We start from the raw sequence: 18,349 nt of genomic DNA, 5'->3' as shown, positions 1-18,349 counted from the left end.
AGAGGAATCAAAAGTTTAGAGTTAAGTTGGATGCTGGATGTTTTTAGTAGAGGATTATTGTTAATTTAGTTTACTTTTAAAATTACATTCGTTTTGCCTCACAAGGCATGATACTTCCAGAACTGTTCTAATACATTTGTTTTAAATAATAGAAAATTCACTTGGCAAACATGCTTGAGGCTAAAAGAAAAAGTATTGTGGGTGTCACACAAAGATAAGATAATCTGTAACTCAGGAAGTTATCCTGGAGATTCTTCTCCTTTCCCAAAGCCATCCAGTGGTTGTTCATAAAAATGAATGAGCTTTATTTATAGTAAGTAGGTGGCAGCACAGAACGGTAGGGTCTTTCTCAAACACAGAACAATAGGTATAAAGGACTGGAGGGAAAGCATAAGGAAACAAACTCACAGTCAGGATGGTAGCCAGTAGTTTTAGGGCAAGGAAGGCTTGTTGGCTGTTGGTATTTTTGCCCTTACCCCATCCCTTGTCCTAGCAAGTATTTAATACTCTGCATCTACTGAAATCACTTTTAAAACAAAACAAAATCCCAAAACTAAACACCAGAGAACCACCAGTGGGTGCTTTTGTTCTCAAGCTTTTGTACCGATGAGTTGCTGTTAAAATAGCGCAGGTGGCTTCATGCCCTGGACCTGTTGCAAAGTAAGCAGTAAGAGTGTGTGGTTGGGAGGAAGGCAGAGCTTTTGTTACTCCACCTCTCAAGGACAAGTGTTGTGTAGCAGTTTCAGATTTTGTGTAACCCTGCTTCACTGGGGGCTGAGGTGATTGTCCCCTATTCAGCTGTCACCCCTCTCTTCTTCCTTGTGTTGGACATAGTAGCTGTTTGGTCACAGAGTAAGGCTGGGGAGCAACATGAAGAAAAGTACTAAAATGAGAAAGGGTTTATTTTTCTAATGTATGAATTCACAAGGCTTTCAGAGGAGCAGTACTGCCACTCCTGATCATAAGCTGTGGTTTCTCAGGGTTAGTTGTCATGCCATTGCGATAATTATATACTCTTTTATGATAGAGAATCAGGTGATGTTGTTTAGGGTATATCATCAAATCGAGCCCTAAATAGAAGCTGTCAGGAGGGAAGGATGTTCAGAAAGCAATTGTAAAATACTTTCTGTCTTGTGTTCATTCTTGTATTTCTACTGGATTGTCATAGTAGTGGAAGAGAAATGGCACTGGGATTTGAAGTTAGAATGACTAATAGCCTGAGGATGGCTCTAAACTGTAGGGAAGAGGGAAGATATTAGCAAGAGATCAAAGCTAAAAATGCTTATCAGTTTGCAAATGTGTATGGTAGTCATTAAGATTAGTATCTAGTGCCTGGGAAGGAAAGAAACCCAAAGTGACTGTCAAGAGCTCTGTAAACTCTTCTATAGTTTGATATCCGCAGGGAGATGCCCTGTAGAAAGCCTGATTCCTCAGTCTGCACGGGAAATGTTATTCAGTGAATTTGGATTAATATATTAAGGAGATCTGTCTCTGTGTGTATTTGAAGTGTTTCTTTGCCTCCACACTAATAATTAGGTGGTGTGAAGAGAATCAGGCTCTAGTATTCATAACAAGCATACTGAAAAAAACTTAGGAAATTAAAGCTGTTAAGCCAATTAAAACAAAAGAGCACATAGTCTACCTGTAGTCTTGTCACCTTTCTCTACTAGCTGGCTCTCCTTTCTATTATTAAAAGTTGGGGAAAAAACGTTGTAAGACTTCACTGAACTGAGGTGGAAGTTAAAATTGGATTTTCAAGTATCAGCTTCTTGTCAGCTTCTCTCAGAAGGAGAGAGAAGGTGACACAAAGGAGTAACTTCATGAATGACATCTCTAGAACCAGAGATGAAGACTTGATCCCCCTACACCTTTTCGTTAGTGTCCTAAGTGCTAGGCTGCAGGAGACCCTGTCTTCCAAGAGAGAAGCTGTAGGTGGTTCTTAAGCTGGTGTATTAAGTGTTTGTGTACATGTGTCAGTTGTATAACTTGTAAATGAGTGAAAGAAATATTAATTAAATCTAAATATGTACTGTATTGGGTCCAGACAGTAGTGGTTTGGGAAAAATAGTTGTTTATGCCTGGGATCCACTTGTTCAGCTTGTTTTCAAGAGTGACTGACTTTACTTTTTAAGGGGTTTGAGTGAGTGATGGCTACTACTTCTCCACTTCTTGGTGCCTCGTGTGTATAGAAGTTCTGACAATGTCAGTAAGAGATGTGAGGTGTGGTTTGATGAGTAAATTACCCAACACTTGAAATAACTTTTAACTGTGATAAATTTTAAAAAGTAGGAGCTTTCTAGTGCTTCCAGTTCTTTTTTTCTTACCCTAAACATCCCATTAAATGATAACTTTGACAAAGTTTTTAATGCTCAAAATTCCCTCATTACTTCTACTGGATTACAGTGATGAATATAAACAGTGGCAAACCAGGCTCTTTGCCTTTCTTTCCACTCTCCAACACAATCTCTGACAATGTTTTCAAACCCTGTCCTCAGGTTTCATCTGCCTCTATTTCTGCCTTTTAATCCAGCCTGCCTCTGCCTCACATAGAGATAATTTGTTCCTTACTTCTGTTATCTGATCTTTCAGAGATTTATGTGCTTTTTTTCTTAAAGAGAAGCCGATCTTAGCACAAACAGGAAGAAGTAAGTTAATTTCTACATAGGGGGCAACACAATATTCTAGCATCTACCAAAAAAAAAAAACTTTTATAAAGGGAAGTTGTCTTACTGTAGCTGTCTAATCTCAGTCTTTGTTCATCACATTTACATTTATTTCTAAAACAGCTTTTGGATCCTTTGGCTTCCCTTCCAGGCTTTAACAGGTAGTCTGTTCCTGTTTTGTGTCTAGAAAACTTGAGGATAACTTCTATAAGCTACCTCTCTGATGGCTCCATTGGTTACTTCTTGCTGTTACAGGCTATGAAACACGTAATTCTCAGCTATGATGATTAAAAACTCTCAGTTTAATGTAACTGGTAAATATGATTTTCCACTATGGCTACAAGAGTATGTAGGAAAACATAATTGCAGTTCAATATATGTATTTAGGTATATTTTAGAAGGAATCCAGTTTTGGTATTTATTAATTTGTAAACATTTTGGTTGATAAATGTTTTGACTGGTAAATGTATATGTGTGTGTGTTTATTTAGGCTTTGCTCACTGCAGTAACATCTCAACACATAGAAATCCACGAAGGAACAGTACTACAGGCTGTAAGAACATGTTACAATATCTACCTAGCAAGCAAAAATCTTATAAATCAAACTACAGCCAAGGCCACTTTAACACAAATGCTGAATGTCATTTTTGCACGTATGGAAAATCAAGCAGTGAGTATCTCGGTATCTTTATCTAGAAACTACCTCTTGAAAGCGAACCAGCTTGAGAGATTTGTTTTATCATTATTAAAGCTTTTTGGCTTTTCTAACTTGAGCACTTTGGGGAAAAGTAAGAATCTGGTATCTGATATTTTTCTTCTTGTGTTTTACACTGACAGAGGTGGAAAATGTGGAGTTTGGGGGTGGGGGTGGTGTACAGGTTTTAAACTTCTTATAGTGGTCTGCTATATTTAATAGATGTGTTTACCTCAAAGGACATCTTGCTTTGGTTTGACTTTACATGTTGTCATAATCCATTAGAAAAGTCACAGAAATTCTTCCCTTCTGGGGATTCCAGATCAAGAGACCACAAAAAAAAGTCTGCCTTGATGTTTTTCCAGGCACTCTTGTTTATTGTCACATCTACTCCCTGAACTTCCTTATGGCGGGGCAGACAACTCTTTGTTGTATGGTTTATGTAGTGTAGTCGTCCCTTCTTTGACAGTGAAGGTATGAACTATGTGCATAGTTGGGAAGCAGCCCTTTTGCAATGGATTATCCCATGATACTGAAGTTATTTTTAATTAAACAAAGATGCATTTTCTTAAACTGTTACAGCTTTAGAAAGGCACTGTATAAGCAGCGACAATAGAGATGTCATCTTTATAAAATAATGCATATATCTTACTGTTTTATTTTGATAGTCAAGTTCTTGTGTGTTTAAAATGCTTTTGTAGCTTCAGGAAGCCAAACAGATGGAAAAGGAAAGACACAGACAGCAACACCATCTCCAGCAGTCTCCAGTAAGCCATCATGAGCCGGAATCACCTCAGTTGAGACATATTCCAGCACAGGCTGATCAGCTGTCCAAAGACCATGAGAGAGAACTTGACCACAGCACAAATGATGTGGACAAGAACCTTCAAGAAGATACTGAGGCAGAAAATGGATCTGATATTTCTAGTGCTGAAAATGAACAGACAGAAGCTGACCAAGCCACAGCAGCAGAAAGTAATCAGTGTGTATTTCTATTTCATGGAGGGAGGGAAAAAGTCTGTAAAAAGTGAGGCTTGAGGATTGTCTTTTTGCTCTCTCCCAAATCTGGAGTCAGGCATAAGTTTTCAAGTAGCTGACTAATGCAAAATGCCCATTTGTCCTTGTTACCACTGTCCATCAAGAGCATCCTTTAGTCCTGCACTCTGTAGGGAGCCTGTATCAAAAATTCCTTTTTGCATCTGTGTAATGTTGTGAAAGTTTTTGAGAATAACATCTCAAAACACTCAAGTTTTCAGTGTTTTAATGTATGTGTAGTTACAAAATTGATGTCTATTGTTGGCACAGGCCTGTAGAATAATTGCTGTTTACAGGTTAAATGCTGGAATTCTTACATTCCACAAATACCTATTTTTGAAGCATCCAAACATTTGTTAAGAGACTTGTAATTGTATTCTGAAATACTAAGTGCAAGCAAAATGCCTTCTTAATTTCGGAGTTTCTCATTAATACTTGTTTGTGTTTGTTTTTCTTTATAAAGATCTTTCTAAAGCTGATGGAGGAACGTATGATGGTGAAAGCAATGAGTGTGAAGAGAAGGCACAAGAAATTGTAGAAAGTATTGTGCAGGAAATGGTGAACATAGTAGTTGGAGGTATTACATTAATATCTGTCTAGTCAATAGCAACTGCGGTGTGATTCTTGACCTTAAGAATTATTTTACCACTCTCAAGTATTTAACTAAAATTTATTATCATTAAATATGACTTACATGCTGAAGAAGACAGTTTCAACTGTCAGACTTTAGCTGTGCATTATTTAACAGCAAAATGGACAGGATTTCATACACTGATTTACACTTTATATTGGAGACTAATGTTCTCTTAAAATACAAGTTCTTGGTGGTTTTTTCTTTTTGGTTTTTTTAAATTTCTATTATTATTTTATTTTGTTTCTATATAAACACTCTTCAGAAATGGGTTTCTCGCTGTAGGAGCAGTGTATCACTGTATTTTTCAGTTTGATGGAAATTGTCTATTCAGTCTAGTGAGTGATGTCCCATACCAATACTTCTTGGAAACTTGGTAGAGTGGTGACCCTGGCAATGTGAAGTTATAAGCAAATTTTTTACTGTAATTTTTGTTAGTGGGAATTGAGTATTTACAATTTTTATAGTCCTGAAATGCCATGTAAATTCGGCCTTAAGCTCCTCCTTATGATTATTTTAGTATTTAAATGTTGGTTTTAAAAGCTCTTTTTAATTTTTAATGTCATGTAACGTTTGTTAATAATTTTTACATCTTTTCTGATAGATGTGGAAGGGACTGCAGGCGGTGATGGCACAACTGTATCGTTAGAGGATGGCAGTGACAGTGAAAACATTCAGGCAAATGGAATTCCAGGGACTCCAATTTCTGTTGCTTATACACCATCTTTACCTGATGACAGATTATCTGTCTCTTCCAACGATACTCAGGTAAAGGCAGATATAAATTAGCAAATACTGAAAAAAAGTATTATGTTTTAAATGTTGCCCAACACTTGTGCAAAGTGATTTGTATAACTCCATTTAAAAAGTCACTGAGATGAATTTCAAGTATTAAGTCATGTTACTCTACTTCAATGCACTATTTAAATGAAATTTTTCTGAATAAATTTTTCATGTGATGTCTTTTTTTATCCCAGCATGTTTTTAGTAGCCCCATGGAGTTCACTGTTCCAAGAGAACTCAGTTTCCTGTTTCTTGAAGTGCTCCTAGTATTCAGCTAGTATTCAATATACATAGTAAAGCATATTGCCAATTATACACATGCCTGTGTAATTTCAATGTGCTCTTTTCAAGCAATAAATAGAAATTTCAAGCTGATAGCATGATCTTAATGCAGTGATTTCAGATCAAGAGTTTCATGTCTGAGAGGATTTGATTTTCCTTAACAAAATGGATGTGAAAATACACTCCCTCTGTTGTATGTGACATGTATGCACTTGTCAGCTGACCAAGAGTATCTGCTGTCAGAGTGTACTGAGTAATTAGGTTTGAGAATAATAATTGTAAGTTCAAAAAGTTACAGTCACATAGACCGTACAAATAGAACACTTAACATTAAACATGTTGCTTAAGTATGGAACAGTAATACAGAATGCAAGAACTTAGTAATAGGGGTGTTTACTGTACCATAGAAATTTTATCAAATGTATCTGGCGACAGATAGTTAACGATTCATGTGCTATTAAAATGTCAAGTGTTAGGGTCTTTTTAAACTAATTATCTACTAAAAGTGCCTGGCAGCAATTCACTGCAGATTACTCTACTTAAACTTGACCTAATTTCATGACACTCTTTAATTAATTCTGACTTTTTACTGAGTAGGCAATTTTTAGTAGTGACTTTCATTTCAACTGGACTGCAGAATGTTTTGTTTTAGTCTTAAGACCATAAAGCTAAAGTGAATTGGTTATATTTGTTTAATATATTAACTTCTTATTGCTCAGAGGTGGGGATTTCCCTACACATGCTGCTGATGCAAAATGGAATACTGAAATATGTTAACTTCCTTAGGAATCTGGAAATTCTTCAGGACCTACCCCTGGTGCTAAGTTTTCCCACATTTTACAAAAGGATGCCTTCCTTGTATTCAGGTCACTGTGTAAACTCTCCATGAAGCCCCTGTCAGATGGACCACCAGATCCAAAGTAAGTAGAATTTAAGAGTTTTCCTAATGAATCTGAAAATAAAAATAAGTTATTTAAATATTTTTGTAAGTCCTGTTACTGAGAAACTAATGGTACGGTGAAAAGAACCTAGAAACTCTGGAAAAGTACTTTCATGTTTTAATGTATCTTTTGTATACCTCTTAAGAGGTTGCTTAACACCTATCCTTCTATAAGTACAGCATTTTCTTCCTAGTTGCTGTTTATAATGCCTTTCAGAAGGGATTGTATAGAAGATCTTCAGGTATTTCTAGTCTTGCTCATGTTGCTCTGCTTTTGATACCTTCTAGGTTCATAACCATTGCTGGTTGTGCCCCATAATTTCTTTCATATCTTGCTTATTTCTCACCATCCAAAACGTAACCCTGTACCGGCCACTTGGAAGAAAATTAACTCTACACCAGCTGAAACCAGCACATTTGTGTATCCAGTACACATACTCAGCCCTACTTCATCTTCATATAAGCTACTCACCTGGAGCTGATAACTGGTTATGATAAGTTCATGTTACAGTGTTTCATTCTTTTGTTCAGGTTGGACTCTCTTATCAGCCTATTTAATCAAAACACAAACGTTTGATAACGAAGTCTTTATTTGGCTGTTTTTTCTGACTGAAGATTCCCTGTTTTCAGTTGCATTTATAGAATTGTTGTAAAGCAAATAAAAATTCTTCTCTATAGATGCTAATATTAAGTTTGAGTGCCAGCAGAAAGGTTTGCTTTCTGATCTTGGATTTATATGCGTATAATTTATATGCATTTTTGTACACGTTAGTAACAGTTGCTAATAATTTTCAAGAGGAATGCATTTTGTTCTAAGGAGTGCCAAGAGATTAAATTAAAACTGTAGTGTGATTTCAGATGACAGTGAAAGGCCTGGTATTCTTCAAAATAAAATCAGGTTTAATGGTCCAAGTCTGGCTTTTAAAGCAGGTAACTTTAAGACAATTTAGTTTAATCAGTGATGTGTGGTGTAGATTTATTAAGCTGAAAATGATATAATGTAGTCAAAAGGGTTTGAAGTTCTAGTCTAGAAATGTTTTTAAATTATCTAGTGATGCGCTATGGAAAGTCAGGACGTTAGAGAATGAAGACTGAAGCATGAGGGTTTCCCTCACTATGTCTGAGAATTGTCTTCCAGGAAATGCAATGAAAATCCTGTGGTTTTAGTTAGTACTCTGAGACTAAAGCTGTCCATTTATTAAAGGCTTTAATGGATTAACTCCCTTTGCAAGAGCAGTAATAGCTATTGAGGCCTTGGAGAATCTCATCTGAATCCATGGAGTCCTTGATATTTGTATTAGAACTGGTGAAGTTCTTCATACAAAACAAATTGGAGAAAAAGGCATTTAGGGCAACAAAAAGTCACTGCAAATATATTTGAACATATCCCATATTTGGAGAAGTGCCTAGAATTTATCAGTGGTTCTGAAGCGTTGATGGCTTTTTGAACTATTACAAACATGCTGTAATTGGAAGAGGAGGCGTAGGATATCTATGGCATTTCAAGAGTCTTATCTGCCTCTTTAAAAATCTTATTTTCAATGAAATTTGTTATGAAGTCTGTAATGAAAATATTTTTAAATTTTAGGTAACTGAACATGAAGCTTTAGCTTAAAATCACAAGTCTGGGTGTTCAGATGAGCATTTTGCTTCCCGGGAACCTGGTTAATGTCTTTGTTTCCTTTTTCTCTGGAATAAAATAAGCTGGGAGTGGAAAATAGCTCGAAGATTTGTTTGCTGGTTTTTGTTTTTACCTTGAGCCTGTTCTAAATTAAGTGAGCTTTACACATCATAAAAAATTGAGGTCAGCATGTCAGGATTTCAGGTAGGAGCTGACACTTGCTGGGAAGTAGGCAATATTTAATATCTTATTTATGACTGAAATTCTCTTCATATTTAAATTCTTACATTCCATAGCAAAGTGTGGTCTGGTCCTGTGCTGTCTACACAGCTGGTACCATGTGATACAAAATCAAGCCTTCTGCATTAAAAGAGATTGTTATGTCAGCTTCCATGCAGTGCCAGCACCAAGCATTTTCTTGAAGAACTCCTACAGAGAGCAGTTCTGGATTGACTTTGACCTGCAGCCCATTAGGAAAAATGTGAGGGACAAGTTCCTCACTCAATTTGACAGGCTGTTTTCTTCTCAAAAGCATCTTCAGAAAAGAAGTCTACTGTTGAAATTATATTTTGAGTTTGAAATGTTTGCAGATTGATTTTCCCATCCCACTTTGTTGGGCAGAAATAATTGAGTTTATTTGCAACATACTTAATATTAATTAGCACTTTTGGTTTTAGCTAGTCTGGAATTACATTTTTTTTTCATTAAACTTACGTATTTGCGATATATTGCAAATATCCAGCTACTCTGTGTGTCACAGATTGACTTGAAGCACTCCTTACTCTGTCTGGGCTGTACTGGATGAAAAATTTCCTGTCATTGTTTCCTGTGTTTCATAACTGTCCTCTGTCAGGGGTGGTTGTTTAATAAAAGCTGTGGACTCTCCTGTTGGGAAGGCCAATTGTGTCTATACCTGCTCTTGAGAAGAGATACAGCCTTTTTTGAAATGAGCAGGGGTGGGAAGGAGCATCCAGAGTCTTAGGAGAGAATGGTTTCACCTGGAATGCTATTTATTGCATTGGATTTTAATAGGTGCAGATCTCCTTTATGTTTCTTTTGTGTGCGGTTTGAGGGTTTTTTGGCTGTTTTGTTGTGTTTGTTACGGGGTTTTTAGAGCAGATATAGTAGCACTGTTCTGACATGAATTCTAGTTTACTTGAGTCTGTAAGAATGTTACTGTGGAGCACGTGACAACACTGTGGTTGTGTGTCTTGGTGATTGCCATGCTTAAAATAGGCACATTATGTGTCTTACTTGCTCTCAGAGTGAGATGGGCCCAGTGACCGATTAAAGCTGTATTTGCGAAAAGAGATTCTAATGTTGGCAGGAAGTAGGTCAGGCAGTACAGCTATTGTCTTTATAGACCCTTCAACTCTCTCTCCATGCTAGTGGAAATGGAGGAGGAGGAGGAATTTCCACCTTTTGCTAGTCAGGCTTTGGTAGATGGGCTGGATTTTAGATGGGATCTTCCAAAGCTCTTAACAGGACAGAATGCTCCTTCATCCTCTGGCTAAAAGGGCAGCATTGCCTCTTGTTGCTGCTGTTCTGTGGTGCAGAAGAGAGAGTGGTTCAACAGTAATTTTTCCTTTTCTGGAAAAAGGTCTTGCTTGCATTCTTGGTTGAAAAATGACCAGTTCAACAAAAAAATACCAACATCTTTTTATGACCCTTTCTGCAACAGGTTATGTCACATTTGAGTTTTTCTCATTTACATTCCACTTCCAAAATGATTGTGGTGTGTTTTGACTTTTCAAGAGAATGTTTTTTATTTTTTATGACTTACACTGGGATGATGTGCTGCATTGTTTTGTTCTAGGTCTCATGAACTGCGATCAAAGATTCTTTCATTGCAGTTGCTTCTGTCCATTCTGCAAAATGCAGGACCAGTCTTCAGGACAAATGAGATGTTCATTAATGCTATAAAGCAGTACCTTTGTGTTGCACTGTCAAAAAATGGAGTCTCATCAGTTCCAGAAGTTTTTGAACTTTCACTTTCCATATTTCTTACCCTCCTGTCAAACTTTAAGACTCATCTAAAGATGCAGATTGAGGTATGTTACATTAATTTCTAATTAAATATGTGGGAGGTGTTAAGTGAACATTTGTTTATATTTGTGTAGCTTGGTCTTGCTTAAATAAATTTGTTTTCCTTTGTGACTCACAGCTTTTCTGTAAGACTTGCCAGATCTTCCTTATTTTAAAGTTTTCTGTTGGGTGTGGCATGGTATTGGCACAGAATGTTGCTGAAACTCACAATTGAGTAGGTTTGTGCCTAAGTTCAACCAGTGTTCAATACTCCAATTAATAAAGCTTAGCCCAGCACTGCATATTATAAATTAAGAAAATGAATACACTTAGGAAAAGACTGTGTAATATATGGTTTTGCAAAAGATTTTTAGAATAAAAGCTAATGACGTGAAAAGCATTGTGGATTCTCTTTGAGGTCACTTGGACAGATTGCTTTCTCTGGGGAAGTCCCACCTGCTGCATTATTGTAGCCACTTCCCTGAAGGCTTATCAGGGCCTCAGTCAATATATGTCCTGAATAAGATTATCTCATTTCCTCTAAAGGTGTGTGCACAATTTAACTCCGTGGACTATAAGAGGAGATAAGTACATATTCTTTGCAATAAATTGTCTGAGTCCTGGCAGACGTTGTGAATTTTCAGTGGGTCAGGGAATTTTCAGTAAGTCATAGGGAAAAGGAAGATGTATCCCCATACGGGCCATTCACATAAGAGTTGGATTCAATGATCCTTGCAGATCCCTTCCAGCTCAGAATATTCTGTAATTCTATATGTGGAGTTTGTTCTTGAGATCTGCTCTTTGTGCATAAGATACAAGCAGCTTCTCAGAATGACTCTGTCCTGTTCACATGGATACCCTCTTGTGGTGTCCCATGTGTTAAAGATCTTAATTCTGTGGTGAATAAAGTAGTGCTGTGTGCAGTGTGTCCCTGTTGTTTATTTTAGTAATTTTATGTTTGGGGAGTCAGGTGTGAAAACTGAAGCCAACAGATTGCCCCATCCATGTGGAGCTTAAGTATGTGAAAAGATGCTTAGAAATGTTGATAATCTTTCTGTTATAAGGACCTTGAATTCAGGGATATCTTTATCTGTGGATGTCATTGTACAAGTTGATATGTTATGGCAGCTTTGGAGGAAGAACCTCATTTTGACAGTAGCATGTCAGAAAACGATTGTGTTCTGATCACTTACCACGTTATTCTTCTTTGGGGAAGAAACAATAAGATTTCCAGTATATGGCTGAGCATAGATTGGATAGAAATGATTGAATGTGCCTTGAAAACATGATGAATTTTGAAGAGTTTCAAGACCAACTGTGTGTTCAACAAGAATGTAGTGCATGTGCGGTGTTTGGCACATCCGACAGACTGGGTGGAGCCATTCTCAGTCCCACAGCCTGCTTCCCAGAAAGTGTTGGACTTGCTTACAAGTGTTCAGAGCTTACAAGTCAGCATGTAGGTGGTGAATGCATTGCAGTCGGCTTCCCTGACAGAAATTTGATAGGTTTCCATCACTGCCAGCCTTTTACAAATTCCAAACAGAAAATGGTAGAGACATGAGGCAAACTGGATATAGGATGCCCCACACTATTGTAGCAGGTTGTAGAGTATGCTGAATTAGGACCATCACCACATATCAGGGCTACATTTCCTCCTTGTGAATAGGAAAACCAAAAACTTGATGCTGCTGAGATACCCATCTTTGGGGTACAGCAGTTTCTAGAAACTTCTTTTTTTTCCTGGTTGTGAGCTAAGAATTCTTTCAGCTACTGATCCTAAAGGTTATCCTGAAGATGTGGGTAGACATGTAGATAACTTCACATGCAGTTTGTGTCTTGGAGCTGTAAGGAGAGCCATATGCTCTGATTTATAATATGCAAAATCTATATATTTTGGGATTGAGGCTGCATTTTTCATCTGTGTGAGAATTTTGTGGCGTGTTTGAGAAGAATAGTTTCAGATTCTGCTGAAAGTGACTCTCCCATGGCCTGTTGACTTACCTATTTAGCTAACACTGCCCTCTGACAGTAAAATAGTTTTGAATTGTACCTTAGTTGTATTGTAACTGTATTTCTGAATGGGTTAATGAATATATTTGAGCAAATCAAATCCTAGGTATCAGAGGAGCTGGAATGTCATTTAGCTGTATTTACCATTACCACCCTTTCATAACTGTGAATAAGCTGCCTTAAAACTCATACTTCAGTTGACCAAACATAATAAATAATTAGCTCTTTCCTGGTTTAGTTTTCCAGTATATTAGGAACAAAGTCTCAGCTCCGTGATGTGAATTGGAATAAGCTATATAGCGATAAACAGCATTTTTATGTAGCTGAAATGTAAACCACCACTATGGTTTTGAGAAGTTCTTCATTCCAGGATACGCTTGTCCAAAGGTGACACCAGAAGCAAGAAGTCAGCTTGGTCTCGGTGATGCCTTAGGTTTTAACTTCTATATTTTTCAGATCCTGTACTGCCTAGTATGCAACTCTGAAACTTCATACAGCCTGTTAGCTACTGTTCTCTCATGCTGATTAGGCATAACAAACCAGCCTAAACTGGTTTGAACCTGAGCTCAAGGACACATTGAGTTCACATCCCAGACCCCAAAATATGTAAACTAAAGCCTTTGAGAGGAGGGGCAAACTTGGGGTAATTACATCATTAACTGAAATCATAGTTGGGGAATTAACCCTGATATGCAAATGGACCAAAGTTAGAAAAGTGTGAAAAAGCCGTGACCCATCCTCCATCTTGGGTGTAGCCTCATGTCTGCCCAAGGTGTACCTTTGAAGGCCTTTCAAATAAATACCTACTTTTATTGTCTTAATCTTATCTAGCCTCTTGTTTTCAGGTAGCCACTTTAAGGCATCATTGGAGGCATAGAGATCTGAAGTGCCTTGACAGTATGCAGACCTTCCAGCTGTTTTCTCTTCTAGCTTAGATTTGGGTTTAGTTTTTGTCCCTGAAACTTTTTTCTCTGCTTCATCAGTGACTTCTTTATAAAATTTTCTACCAGAAAAGTAATAATTTTGCTGATTCTAGAAAGCATATAAAACTACTGTCTTTCAGTAAAAAAATCAGAAAACACCAAATGTGTAACTGAGGTTTTCTCACAGCATGACATTTATTAAATTTTTGTCTTTCTCTGGTTACATGAAATTGTGGGTAGAATCAGCCTAGTACTCTTAAGTATGTTTAAGCACTTGCAAGTCTTTGAATTATTGTGTGTTGAACTCCTTAGGTTTCATAGGGATGCTTTCCATATTAAGACAGTCAGCTGGCACTGTGCTGTGTGCCTCTTTTTCTCTAAAGAGATCCATAAAATATAACTATTGTGAGCACATTTTGCTTGAGGAAATAGCTTACCACCAAAGTTGCCTAAAAGTCAATGTTGCTGTTTTTCCTCAGATATATGACTTAAAGTGGAAATAGCCTTATGTTTATCTCTACCTGGCTAATAGCATAAAAATCTCTGTAAAAATTCTGTGCTATGAAGGAATTGTCAATATTAAAATAAACAAGGGTAGTTATATATTTGGATATTCATGTGATGCAATTGGAGAAGAGAAGTTGAGTGGTTTAGGACTTTGCAGCACTCTAGTAAAACTGTGTGCTGTGGATTTGGAAGCCACAAGCGGCTGTGAAGAGCTGAGCTCTCAGAAGTACAGAACAGTGATGTAATGCCCTGTAGCAGTTCAGTTTTGAGTTCATGTGCTGTTACAGCAGTTGCTGCTGCTCAGAGAAGAAGTGAGAAGAAGCCTTATTGTAGCTGCTAAGCAAGCTTGGCTGAATTAGTCAGCCTATGGTGCTGATGGATCTGGTGAGGAACTAATTGGGAGGGGATAAAATAGGTTCTATTCCAAACAACAGCATCTGTACTAAAGTAATTTCGGGGCAAACTCATCTCTGTTCTAGTGAAGAGTAGCTTTCCTATTAATGGAATTGCTGCATGTTGTGCCTGACTGGTACTCTTCTTCCAATAATCTGGTACTGTGAGTGATTCTTTTGTGTCAAGATGTTTCCCTTTTAATGAAGGTCCAGTACTTCAAATTTGCATAAGTAGCTGTTTGTTAGTTTGTGCCATAATATCATCTTGTAGAGAAAATATTTTTGTGATGAGGTGATACCTCTTCTTTCAAAATCCCAAATGAACTCTTAACAGCAGTTTAGGCTTCTTGTTAGGCTGAATTGTCCTTCAGGATTTGACATTATTCCTAATTCTTCTGGTTCTGAATGCTCAGAAAATAAACCTGGACAACACTGCAGAAGTACATAAGTAAATAATTCAAATTCATAATTTGCATGTATCAATCATAAGTTGTATTTCTTCCTTTCCTCCTGTTCTTTGCCTTTTTGTTATTTCCCATACCACTAAAGTGCTGCTTTCAGACTTACGTCAGAATTTGGACCATCAAAGTTAGTTGACTGTGTTTGTAATAGATTTTTTTTTTTCTCCTTCTTCCTGGAATATTTTTTAGGTTTTTTTCAAAGAAATTTTCCTGTATATCTTGGAAACTTCTACTAGCTCATTTGATCATAAGTGGATGGTTATACAAACGCTGACAAGGATATGTGCAGGTATTAAGGACTGTTGTGTTCTAGATGTTGTTTTTTATCTTTAAGAACAAAACTATACTTGCCTTTCATTGAGTTACATAGTTTTTGTTCAAGTTTGACAATGTCACTTTATTTATAGATGCCCAGAGCGTGGTGGACATCTATGTGAACTATGATTGTGATTTAAATGCAGCAAATATATTTGAAAGGCTGGTTAATGACTTATCAAAGATTGCTCAAGGAAGGGGTAGCCAAGAACTTGGCATGTCCAATGTTCAGGTAAAAATTGCACCAAACTTTATGAAGTTTCATGTTTCTTGTCATAATAGTTTGAGACTAAAGTCTCCAGTCCACTAATTAATTATTTATGAAATCTTTTCTAGGAATTAAGTTTAAGGAAAAAAGGATTGGAATGCTTAGTATCGATCTTGAAATGCATGGTGGAGTGGAGTAAGGATCAATATGTAAATCCCAATTCCCAGACCACACTTGGTAAGACACACAATGTGTTTCTTCTGGCTTTAGTAATGACATCCTGCTGGAGCTGAGTGTGTTCTTCCAGTATTTTGATGCTGTTAGTGTCCAGACTATTTTTCCTTTGGTAGAAATATTGGTAAGTTTGGTGTCATTTAAGCAAGTTGTCTTAGCTGTCTTTTCCTAATTGTATGAATTCCTAGAATGCTACTGGATTGAAAATGTCTAAATCCTGATATTTTCTGTATTTCTGATTTTAAAAGTGTCACAGAACTTGCTTTGAAGATTCCCGAATTTTATCTAATTTCATATTGATTAAATAACTACTAAAGGAAGCTGAATATAGAGCATTTTTTACTTATTTAGTGACTGTTTTAAAAATTACTTATTTGCTGATTATTTACTTACGCTTTATATAGCTGTAGAAGTTTGAATGTTGTAAGCTGTGAAGTAACTAAATCATTACTTGTTTTAAGTACTTGTGTACTCATCTGTCCTGAGATGGGAAGTACTAAGGTTATGCCAGAATTTTCAGATTAAGCTCTTAAAGTTGGTAGGTGAGGTAATAAACTTTCCAAGGGTGGTTTGCATGGCTGTCTTTGTGAACTGAGAGCACCATCTCCTTGGCATGCCTAAATTCTTTTAGACACTGTGTTTCAAAAACTTAAAATAGCTGCTTCAGGTTAAAAGTGACACTGGATCTGAAAATAAAATATTAATGCTGTAGTTGGTTTTCTAAGATGGTGGAGGTTTTCTCCCAGGTGCTTGAAATTACAGTTGTAATTTAAGGCTTAAATTTCAGTACGTGTTGAACTGAAAGAATTCTCCTTGATAGGTTGTAGTGATTTTTTAGTTATTATTTACTTTCCCAACCAAAATAAAAGCAGAATATGTCTATATATAAATAAATACATAATTGAAGAGAACCCTGAGTTTTAGAAGCCTTCATTGAGGATTTGACATGTGATTTTTATTTCTTTTCACTGTATGTATTTTGGATATATGTAACCCTTTCCAATTTGTAGGCCAAGAAAAACCCACAGAACAGGACAGCAGTGAAACCAAACACCCTGAGACAATTAACAGATATGGAAGCTTAAATTCTTTGGATTCTACTGCTTCATCAGGAATTGGCAGTTACAGCACACAGATGTCTGGCACTGACAACCCAGAGCAGTTTGAGGTCCTAAAGCAACAAAAGGAAATAATAGAACAAGGAATTGACTTGTGAGTGCCCTTTTATCACCCATGGGAGGGTGGATTCTTTTGGAGCTATGAAGATTCCTGGGTGTTTCTTCCTTCTCCTCATAGATACTCATCTTGTGTTAGGAAAAAAACTCTGGATGTAACAGCACTTCCTCTGGTGAAAGAGTGCTGAATGGTGTCCCCTTTGGAGCCTGTCAACAGTGTTTTGTGTTAACCTAATTCCTCACAGCTAGAAGATGAGTACTCTGAATGTTTGTTCTTTTTTCTCCAGACCTGCTTGTCTAAAAATAAGGTTTTTATATTTGGATAAAAAGACCATCAAACTCGTGATCATTTGAATATGACCCGTTTTAATGTACTGATGAAAATGCCTATAATGCTTATGCTGATGAGTCCTTATGATTAATTTGTCATAATTAGAACTGGAGGATAGTGTAATTTCTCAGTGCAGTCTGGCATGAATCTTCTGTGTGATTTCATTTTCATCACCTTAATCTCCTCAGCGAGGTCAGTTTTATGCAAAAATAAAAGTTTCCTGTCATACAGTTCTGGGACCCTGCACAAAAACGCCTTAGTCCTTTAGGGCTTCAGTTTCTTTCAGTTTCCTGGTTCTATCTCTTGTTCGTTTCCATTCTTACAGGCAACTAATGGATTTGTTGATTGGTTCATACAGATTAAGATAAAAATCAGCAGAGCGTAATTGTTCTTTCCAATTCAAGATTTTGCTGTCTTTGTGGAATATCTTTTTCTTCATGAGTGCCAGAGTAAATGGGAATAGCTCATTCCTATCTAACGTGCAGTTTGATAAAGGAAAAACATTTCATATGTAGATTTTTCAGCATCTCATCTGAAATTTCTGAATCTTTTCACTTAAGCTGGTACAGCTTTGTGCATGGGTAAAAGGGTTAACTCTTGTTTCATCTTGCTCTTCATTGTACAGATTCAATAAGAAACCAAAGAGGGGGATTCAGTACCTGCAAGAACAAGGAATGCTTGGCACTACCCCTGAAGATATTGCTCAATTCTTGCATCAAGAGGAAAGACTAGATTCAGTAAGGAAACTGTTTTCCTAATGGTTGTCTGTGCTCATGCTGATGTGTTAATACTAATTGCACATCAGCTGATAGTGTTTAGAGTGTGTAACACATTATTGTGGAATGAAGAAAAGGACATGTCTCTCCTAGAATTTGTAAGCTCAAGGAATTTGAGTTGGAGGGTGCATTGGAGCTATACCCTGTGCTCTATGCATCCTGTGGTTCAGCGAGGTGTAAAGCAGGAAGCTGACCTACTTGAGCTGACTCAAAACTTGTACTTAGTTGCTAGTATAGCTTGAAACAACTTAGTTAACTGTATATACTTTAGTAAGGAACTGCCAGAAGTATCTGTCCTTCAGAGATAGTTAAAAAAATAATCTGGTGCAACAACATTGAAAGG

General features: G+C 36.9%; 1 protein-coding gene across 2 annotated transcripts in view; it reads left to right on the top strand.

The window, feature by feature from the left end:
- The window catches only part of ARFGEF1 (ADP ribosylation factor guanine nucleotide exchange factor 1), an 87,136-nt gene that overhangs the window by 34,453 nt on the left and 34,334 nt on the right, over positions 1-18,349 (top strand). For both annotated transcript variants that reach the window (XM_039550110.1, XM_019289242.3), the window contains exons 5-15: positions 3,154-3,333; positions 4,059-4,332; positions 4,856-4,969; positions 5,628-5,791; positions 6,875-7,008; positions 10,466-10,700; positions 15,157-15,256; positions 15,375-15,514; positions 15,619-15,727; positions 16,735-16,936; positions 17,856-17,967. In XM_039550110.1, coding sequence (XP_039406044.1) covers positions 3,154-3,333; positions 4,059-4,332; positions 4,856-4,969; positions 5,628-5,791; positions 6,875-7,008; positions 10,466-10,700; positions 15,157-15,256; positions 15,375-15,514; positions 15,619-15,727; positions 16,735-16,936; positions 17,856-17,967 — 1,764 coding nt within the window. The remainder of the gene's footprint in view (positions 1-3,153; positions 3,334-4,058; positions 4,333-4,855; positions 4,970-5,627; positions 5,792-6,874; positions 7,009-10,465; positions 10,701-15,156; positions 15,257-15,374; positions 15,515-15,618; positions 15,728-16,734; positions 16,937-17,855; positions 17,968-18,349) is intronic.

Source organism: Corvus cornix, chromosome 2 (genome assembly GCF_000738735.6).
Source record: "Corvus cornix cornix isolate S_Up_H32 chromosome 2, ASM73873v5, whole genome shotgun sequence".
Lineage (NCBI taxonomy): Eukaryota > Metazoa > Chordata > Aves > Passeriformes > Corvidae > Corvus > Corvus cornix.
The sequence above is the reverse complement of the archived record's forward strand: the minus strand, read 5'-3'. Positions and strand labels throughout refer to the sequence as shown.